At 43.2% G+C, this 9,422-nt stretch overlaps 1 protein-coding gene across 1 annotated transcript; it reads left to right on the forward strand.

The window, feature by feature from the left end:
- The first annotated feature begins 874 nt into the window (after positions 1-874).
- Positions 875-8,347, forward strand: TMT1A (thiol methyltransferase 1A). Its single transcript, XM_008003237.3, has 2 exons — positions 875-1,801; positions 6,500-8,347. Exons 1-2 carry the CDS (start codon positions 1,304-1,306, stop codon positions 6,734-6,736), a joined length of 735 nt encoding a protein of 244 aa, XP_008001428.2. The 5' UTR covers positions 875-1,303; the 3' UTR covers positions 6,737-8,347.
- The last annotated feature ends 1,075 nt before the right edge of the window (positions 8,348-9,422 follow it).

Raw genomic sequence — 9,422 nt, forward strand, 5'->3', positions numbered from 1 at the left:
TTTAAAAGAAGAGCAGTCCACAAACTGACTTCCTTCAGCCAAAAAATTGTTTTAAAAGGGGGAGTACAGCCCAACACAGTGGTTTTAAAATATCAACAAAAAGAGTCAAACTCTGTAAAATATTTAAAGATATTTATTCTGAGCCAAATATGAGTGACCATGTCCTATGACACAGCCCTCGGGAAATCCTGAGCACATGTGCCCAAGGTGGTGGGGGGCAGCTTGGTTTTATACATTTTAGGGAGACATGAGACTTCAATCAAACACATTTAAGAAATACATTGGTTCGGTCCAGAAAGGCAGGACAACTCGACGCAAGGCGGGGAGCTTCCCGGTTATAGGTAGGCTTTAAATTTTTCTGGTTGACAATTGGTTGAGTTTATCTAAAGACCTGGGATCAACAGAAAAGAAATGTCTGTGTTGCAATAAGAGTTGTGGAGACTGAAGTTTTATTATGCAGATGAAGCCTCCAAGTAGCAGGCTTCAGAGAGAAGAGACTGTAAGTGTACTTAAGGTCTGCATTGATGTTAACGCTGGAGAGGTATAATGAGGCATGTCTGATCCCCACTTCCCATCATGGCCTGAACCAGTCTCTCAAGTTACATTTTAAGAGCACCCTGGCCAAGGAGAAAGTCCATTCAGATGGTTAGGGGGCCTTAGAACATTATTTTTGGTTTACAAAAATAATCCTGTTGTTGAGTTATGAACACTGAGAGCCTCTGCCCAGAAGGTAAAAGGGAGAATTCTTGCTGACTGCGGCCGGGCACGCATGTCCTTTCACTTCCCTTTTTAGAAAAAAACCGGGTTTGGGCGGGGAAAGTAAGGGGGTTGTGTTATGATAAAGGGCTTGGCAGCAGTCTTCTGGTGTCGTTTGACCAGGCTCCACCCACGAATTCTGTTTTCTTTTAGAGGTGACTGGAGAGCCCGGTGGGGTGTAAGTACACTGTGCTTACAAAACTAGCAGGAAGCTAGCAGTCGTCTCCAAACCCAGAGAAGGGGAAACAGGAATCGATTAGGAATAAAGGATTATAATCAACTTTCCTTCTGAGGAAACGCTGGGAATCTTCTCATTTTGCTTCATGAAAACTAAGCTGAATCGACTGCTGCCAAACATCTATTAATTAGGCAAAACAGGCCTCTTGCCCGTGCTTTGACTTTCCAGCACAGCCCGTTCTTTTTCTCCTCTGCAGCTGATTGGCTCTGGAGTGTGGCCAGAAGCCTCTCTCCCGCAATTAAAGGAGTCGGGTCTCTAACTGTTGATCTGTTTGGTTTTTTTTTTTTTTTTTTTCCCTCCTTCTGAGCAATGGAGCTTACCATCTTTATCCTGAGACTGGCCATCTACATCCTGGCATTTCCCATGTACCTGCTGAATTTTCTGGGCTTGTGGAGCCGGATATGCAAAAAATGCTTCCCCTACATCTTGGCAAGGTTCACTGTGATGTACAACGAACAGATGGCAAGCAAGAAGCGGGAGCTCTTCGGCAACCTGCAGGAGTTTGCGGGCCCCTCCGGGAAGCTCTCCCTGCTGGAGGTGGGCTGCGGCACGGGGGCCAACTTCAGGTTCTACCCACCCGGATGCAGGGTGACCTGTATTGACCCCAACCCCAACTTTGAGAAGTTTTTGATCAAGAGCATTGCAGAGAACCGACACCTGCAGTTTGAGCGTTTTGTGATAGCTGCCGGGGAGAACATGCACCAGGTGGCCGATGGCTCTGTGGACGTGGTGGTCTGCACCCTGGTGCTGTGCTCTGTGAAGAACCAGGAGCAGATTCTCCGCGAGGTGTGCAGAGTGCTGAGACCGGTGAGTGAAAGGGTGTGAAGAGGACTGGTTAGTAGCAGCCATTACCACAAAGGGCAGGCCTGTTGATTTTAGGTGGCAGAAACAATTTTAACATAAAAAGTAAACTACTAGAAAAGACTGTAGAATTTTTAGAAATCCTAGAGTGGGAGAGAAGCTATAAAGAGAAAGATTGATAAATCTCAATATAAAACTTAAAACTGCTATAAAGAAAAAAACTCCTGGCCGGGCACGGTGGCTCACGTCTGTATCCCAGCATTTTGGGAGGCTGAGGCAGGCGGATCGCTTCAGGTCAGGAGTTCGAGACCAGACTGGCCAACATGGTGAAACCCCATCACTATTAAAAATACAAAAATTAGCCAGGCATGGTGGCAGGCGCCTGTAAGCAGGAGAATCGCTTGAACCTGGTGGGGCAAAGGTTGCAGTGAGCCGAGATTGCGCCCCTGCACTCCAGCCTAGGCAACAGAGTGATACTCCGTCTCAAAAAAAAAAGAAAAAGAAAAAGAAAAAAAACTCCCAAAAACAGTTAAAGTACAAAACAAGCTTGGAAAAAATATTTGCAAGGGATGATAGACAAAGGGTTAACTTCTCTCATGTTAAAAGACATTACGTGTCAATAAGAACAATATTTTTTCAATAAGAAAAACAAAAGGGAAAATGGCAAATAACAGGAACAGAAATATAAACCAATTACAGGACAAAAAGTGCTCAAACTTAAAGAGTTAATTAAAGGAAGATACTAATTTTACCTATTATACCGTTAGGGACTTTTTTTAAGGTCAGTATATAGTGTTGGGGTGGGTTTGGGGGACTGGACACCCCCATACATATTAGAAGTACCCTCTTTGGATGATATCTAATATCAAAATTTAAAGCACACATACACATACTCTTTTATCCACATGCAAAAACTTATCTCACATGCAAAAACTTGTCCATACACAAGAATAGTAAGTAGCATTTGTAATAGCACAAACTGGAAATAACTGAAATGTCTATCAATAGGATGCTATGTAAGTGAGTTGTCATATTGTATAAAGGAACACTGTGCAGCTGTCAGAAGAAGAAGAGTTATCTGTGCTGATACTTAAAAATCCCCAAGAGATAATATTTTAATGAAAACAAAAAGCAATCAAGCCACAGAATGTTAGGTAGAGCATAGGCCCACTGCATGCCTTTTGTGAGGGGGAGAGAGGATATACATGTATGTGTATATGTTAATGGGAATGATAGACAAGTAACTATTAACATTGGTTACGTTTTGGGAATGGGATTGGATTCAGGGAAAGAATTACTTTTCATGTTAAACCTTTCCATAAAGTCTATAATTCTTTTTTTTTTTTTTTTTTTTTTGAGACGGAGTCTGTCTCTGTCGCCCAGGCTGGAGTGCAGTGGCCGGATCTCGGCTCACTGCAAGCTCCGCCTCCCAGGTTCACGCCATTCTCCTGCCTCAGCCTCCCGAGTAGCTGGGACTACAGGCGCCCGCCACCTCGCCCGGCTAGTTTTTTGTATTTTTTTAGTAGAGACGGGGTTTCACCGTGTTAGCCAGGATGGTCTCGATCTCCTGACCTTGTGATCCGCCCGTCTCGGCCTCCCAAAGTGCTGGGATTACAGGCTTGAGCCACCTCGCCCAGCCCGAAGTCTATAATTCTTTATACCTGTATGTAGTTTTCACATATTACCCTTATTATTTTTAGCTAGTTTAAAATCGTTTTATATTCTGAACAAAGTTGAAGATATGGATATCTTAACATTTGAATTTACTATTCTGGGGGAAAGGCATGTTTTGTAATCCCAGTTTTTATTTTTTGTTGAGACAGGGTTTCCCTCTGTTGCCCAGGCTGGAGTGCAGTGGCACAATCATGGCTCACTGCAGCCTTGACCTGCTGGGCTCAAGCAATCCTTCCGTCTCAGCCTCCCCACCCTCCCAGTAGCTGGGACTACAGGCATGTGACACCACACCCAGCTAGTTTTTGTATTTTTGTAGAGATGAAGTTTTGCCATGTTGCCCAGGCTGGTCTCAAACTCCTAGGCTCAAGTGGTCTGCCCACTTTGGCCTCCCAAAGTGTTGGGATTACAGGTGTGAGCCACCATGCCCAACCCTCAGTTTTATTTTCTAATAGAGGAAGTTCCTCAGGAATAAAGAACTTGGAGTCATACAATCCTGTCTTTGGCTCAATATCAGAGTAGTAAATAAAAAAGGACTGATTCTTATACCCAAATGCTGGGTTCTTATATCCTAAGACTGGACACCAACTGGCACATTAGTAGATGTCTTGCTTACAGTATTACTAATCTCCCAACACTGCTGCAAGGCAGGTAATTGTTATCTCAGTTTTACAGTGCCAAAAATCAATTGACCTCTTAAAGGTATCACATTCATGATAGTCGTCCTTAGCTCCTGCCAAGCACCCACTCTCTGCTGGATATAACAAGGGAACTTTATTACATTTTCATTTAACCCTCTCAACAGTCCTCTAAAGTAGGTATCTTCATGTTAGGACAAAGTAACAGACTCAGAGAGATTAAGAAATTTGCCCAAAGTTACACAGCTAGTAAATTTGGCTCTTTAATGCAAATGCAAATATTCCTTTTTTTTTTTTTCTTTTGAGACAAAGTCTTGCTCTGTCACACAGGCTGGTGTACAGTGGCACGATCTTGGCTAACTGCAGCATCCACCTCCCGGGTTCAAGTGACTCTCCCTGCCTCAGCCTCCTGAGTAGCTGGGATTACAGGCACACACTACCACACCTGGCTAACTTTTATATTTGTAGTAGAGTTGGGGTTTCACCATGTTGGCCAGGCTGGTCTCCAACTTCTGGCCTCAAGTGATCCACCCACCTTGGCCTCCCCAAAGTGCTGGGATTACAGGTGTGAGCCACCGTGCCCGGCCAAATGCAAATGCAAATATTCTTACCACTGTACCACAGTGCTTGTTACTGGGGTTTTCATCTTTCTGATTTCAACATTTCTATCACTTTTGCTGGCTCTTGTTGCTCTACCTATCTCCTACCATTGGGGTTCCTTTCTTGGTGATGCAGGATTTTTGCTCCTTAGCTCAGCTAGGTCTGGGTTCTTGTCTCACAACCAGGAAGAAATAGGCACGTGAACATGGAAGAGTGAGTGGAGTAGAATTTATCAAGCAAAACAGAAAGCTCTCAGTAAAAAGAGGAGTCCTGAAAGCAGGTTGAACTGAATACAAGGGCTTTTATGTAAAAGCTGATGGAACTGGGTTCCCTGTTTGTAAAGGCGTGAATTCCCCATGGCTCCACCCTCATTTCCCCAGCGTGCATGTGGGCCCTTAGTCCACTGCAGGCATGTTTAGGCAAGCCCCTGTGCAAGTTCCCTTATCTGCACAAAACATCTCATGTAAGCATTTGTGGCACTGGTCAGAAGTTCTCCCGGGACCCTTCCCTACTGTCTGCCTAAAGGAAGCTGGCTAACTCCTTTCATTGGTTCACTTCACTTACATACACTCCCCAGCAATCTCATATACCTCCAAAATTCTCAAATACCACAGATACACAGATGATTTCCAAATCTAAACCTCTATCCCAGGTCTCTCTTCTGACCCCAAACTTGCATATCCAGCTGTCTACTCAGCAGTCTCCTGGATAGCTCAGAGGCACCTCTTAACATGTGTAAACCAGAGGGCAACACTGACCTCCCCAAACCTGCCTCTCCTCCTTTATGCTGCCCTATCCTATGAAAATTTTTTTTTAAAATCAGGGCCGGGCACAATGGCTCATGCCTGTAATCACAGCACTTTGGGAGGCCTAGGCAGGAGGATCACTTGAGCTCAGGAGTTTGAGACCAGCCTGGGCAACGCGGCGAAACTCTGTCTCTAAAAACAAAACAAAACAAAACAAAACAAAAAAACAAATTAGCTGGGTGTGGTGGTGCACACCTGTCGTCCCATCTACTTGGGAGGCTGAGGCAGGAGGATTGCTTGAGCCCATGAGGTGGAGGTTGCAGTGAGCTGAGATTGTGCCACTGCATTCCATCCTGGTTGACAGAGCCAGGCCCTGTCTCAAGAAATAATAAACAAATCAGGAAATTCCAATTTTTCTATTCCCAACATAGGTCTTACACTTACTCATATAACTTGGGGGAACTCCATCACTAAACTGAATTCTGTCTGTAAACTCTGCCTGAGGGGCCAAGACTAGGATAGCTAGTGGAGGCCAAGAAGAGTAGGGCAGTTACCACGATTTTTTGAGGTGACTGGTCCTTTGCTCCCTACTCCCCTCAGAGGTAGATAGGTAGAAAACTTCTGGAGATGGCCCCACCCATAACATGTAATAATATCTGTTGTGCCTGTGCTTGACCAACATTTATAGGACTCCTCAATGAAAGGAGCAGTTGCTAATTCCTACAAGCAGTAATTTACATTTAGCATCCACTGACTGAATAAAATACCTAATGACAAAATGTTATCTTGAATTCAGTAATGATTTTAGATGAATCAGAATTTTCATTAATCATATAATGTACATATTTGTGGAACTGGCACAAAAATTAAAAACATGGTTATTCAGTCTCAAGGGTGAGCTTAGTGTGGAGTGACTCTCCTGCTCAGAACTCGACGGTTCTCTCACAGGTTTGCAAGGCAGTGCCAGAGAACAGTTTTCAAAAAATAAATTAAAAAAGCAGAAATGAAAAAATCTTCGAAATGTTTTTCTTTCTTTCTTTCCTTCTCAGGGAGGGGCTTTTTATTTCATGGAGCATGTGGCAGCTGAGCGTTCGACTTGGAATTCCTTCTGGCAGCAAGTGCTGGATCCTGTCTGGCCCCTTCTGTTCGACGGGTGCAGGCTGACCAGAGAGAGCTGGAAGACCCTGGAGCGGGCCGGCTTCTCTAAACTGAAGCTGCAGCACATCCAGGCCCCGCTGTCCTGGGAGCTGGTGCGCCCTCATATCTATGGATATGCTGTGAAATAGTGTGAGCTGGCAGTTAAGAGCTGAATGGCTCAAAGAATTTAAAGCTTCAGTTTTACATGTAAAATGCTAAGTGGGAGAAGAGAAACTGGTTTTTTTTTGGGGGGGGGGGTGTTGTGTTTTTGATTTTTGATTTTTTTGTGTTTTTGGTTTTTTTGGCGGGGAGACGGTTTTGCTCTTGTTGCCCAGGCTGGAGTGCAATGGCTTGATCTCCGCTCACTGCAACTTCCGCCTCTGGGTTTAAGCGATTCTCCTGCCTCAGCCTCCCTAGTAGCTGGGATTACAGGCGCCTACCACCATGCCCAGCTAATTTGTATTTTTAGTACAGATGGGGTTTCACTATATTGGCCAGGCTGGTCTTGAACTCCTGATCTCAGGCGATCCACCCGCCTCAACGTCCCAAAGTGCAGGGATGACAGGCGTGAGCCACTGCACCCAGCTCAAGGTTTTTTTGTTTTGTTTTGTTTTGTTTTTGAGACGGAGTTTTCGCTCTTGTTGCCCAGGCTGGAGCACAATGCTGCAATCTCGGCTCACCACAACCTCCACCTCCCGGGTTCAAGCGATTCTCCTGCCTCAGCCTCCCAAGTAGCTGGGATTACAGGCATGCGTCACCACACGGGCTAATTTTGTATTTTTAGTAGAGACAGGGTTTCCCCATGTTAGTCAGTCTGGTCTTGAACTCCTGACCTCAGGTGATCTGCCTGCCTCGGCCTCCCAAAGTGCTGTGATTACAGACATAGGCTACCGCGCCCGGCCTGAAACCTTTTTTAGGTAAAGTTGAATTCCGTCCTTAAAAGTTTATGTTATATCCTATTTAGCCATTTTCTATTGTCTCCCAAAAAAGTCACATCAAAAAAACGGCTTTGAACTCCCCCTTCAAAGGAAACAGTCGACTTTCATAATTAGCATCTACCATTCTCCCCAAATCTTGTTTTATTCATTGGCTTGAAATTTTTTCCAATTGCTTTTTTTTTTTTTTTAAGGTTAAGAGCAGAGGTTTACTAGGCAAAAGAAAGAGAATAGCTCTCTGCTGCAGAGAGGGGTCCTGGAGAAATGGGTTACCCCAGTTGTCTTATTTAAATAGTTACCCATCAGATTTTAATTTCATCTTGTCTTTGAGAGCTTGGTGATAAGCAGCACTTACATCACTCAAAAGAAGACTTTGAAAAGGGAGCGGTGAAAAGGTCTCAATCATTTATTGATTGAATTAAGAAATACTAGCTAATTAAAAGTCCCAGTCTAAACAGCACAGATTTTTTCTTTTTGCTTTTAAATTGTGTTTTAAAAATAGAGACAGGGGCTAGGTATGGTGACTCATGCCTGTAATCCTAGCACTTTGGGAGGCTGAGGCAGGTGGATCACGAGGTCAGGAGTTCAAGACCAGCCTGGCCAACATGGCGAAACCCCTTGTCTATTAAAGATACAAAAAAAAAAAAAAAAAAATTAGCCAGGCATGGTGATGGGTGCTTGTAATCCCAGGTACTTGGAAGGCTGAGGCAGGAAAATCTCTTGAACCTGGAAAGCAGAGGTTGCAGTGAACCGAGATTATGCCATTATACTCTAGCCTGGGCGACAAGAGCAAGACTCTGTCTAAAAAAAAAAAAAAAAAAAGAAGTAGAGACAGGGTCTCACTATGTTGCCTAGGCTGGTCTTGAACTCCTGGGCTCAAGTGATTCTCCCACCTTGACCTCCCAAATTGCTGGGATTACAGGCTTGAGACACTGCACCTGGCCAAAATAGCTCAAGTTTCTGAAAAACAAATCTGAACCTATTTGTTATTCTTAGAGTCACTAGTCTGGCTTTCAGAATTGACATACAAGGTTGCCACACCTAGTTTTGCCCAGCTTTATGTCTTTTATTCCAGTATTCCACCGAAGTTTGTTTTCCTGCATTCCAGTTCTAAAGTCTTAAGATAAAGATCGTACTTGATACTTTAGTATATCCATAAAACTATTTGAGGTGGTTAAGGTTCTTGGGTTCATTTTCCTTATTACATTTTCCTTAATACTTTGCCGAATATTGTAGATTGTAGGCAATGAAAAAGCCCAGTATAATTAGGAAAACCTTGAATAATTAAGTGTCCTAGGTAAGAGTCCCGAAACATCAAGCAATCTGTGAGTCTGTAAAGAAATAAACAAATATTTTTTGGATTATTCTTATCTAATTCCACCCGTTTGAAGATGATTTCTTTGTTCTTTGCAACTATGGAAGCTGTGAAAATCATCACAAGTGCCTCTGAAAGCAAGTGTTAGGTTGGTTAGAGGGTTTAATATTTTCTGCAATGGTTTGTATGAATTTTAATGAATGTAGTATATTTTCTGAGATGATTTTGTAAAAGTACTATTTTCAATATCAAATCAACCAATAAATTCACATTTGTGTTAGAAACAGAAATATGGTTTTTATCTTTGCTGGCTTTGTTTTTCTTAATGTCTCTGGGAGGCTTTTCCTTCATTGTGGAAATTTTAGCTATTTAAACATGTAAATTTTTCTTTCTACAGTCAGGTAACTATAAACACAGCTAATAGATTTTACACAAAGCAGTCCTACAAGTATCGGAATGGGTTTTGAGAAGTTCAAGTCCATCATGTGATGTTTGGCTACTTTAAAAAAGCAAAAAAGTTCAAGTCTAAAGATCCCATTTGTTAAATCCACAGAGCAGAAAGAAAGGAAGCTTACTATTTTAAAT

The sequence above is a fragment of the Chlorocebus sabaeus genome, chromosome 11, assembly GCF_047675955.1.
Source record: "Chlorocebus sabaeus isolate Y175 chromosome 11, mChlSab1.0.hap1, whole genome shotgun sequence".
NCBI lineage: Eukaryota > Metazoa > Chordata > Mammalia > Primates > Cercopithecidae > Chlorocebus > Chlorocebus sabaeus.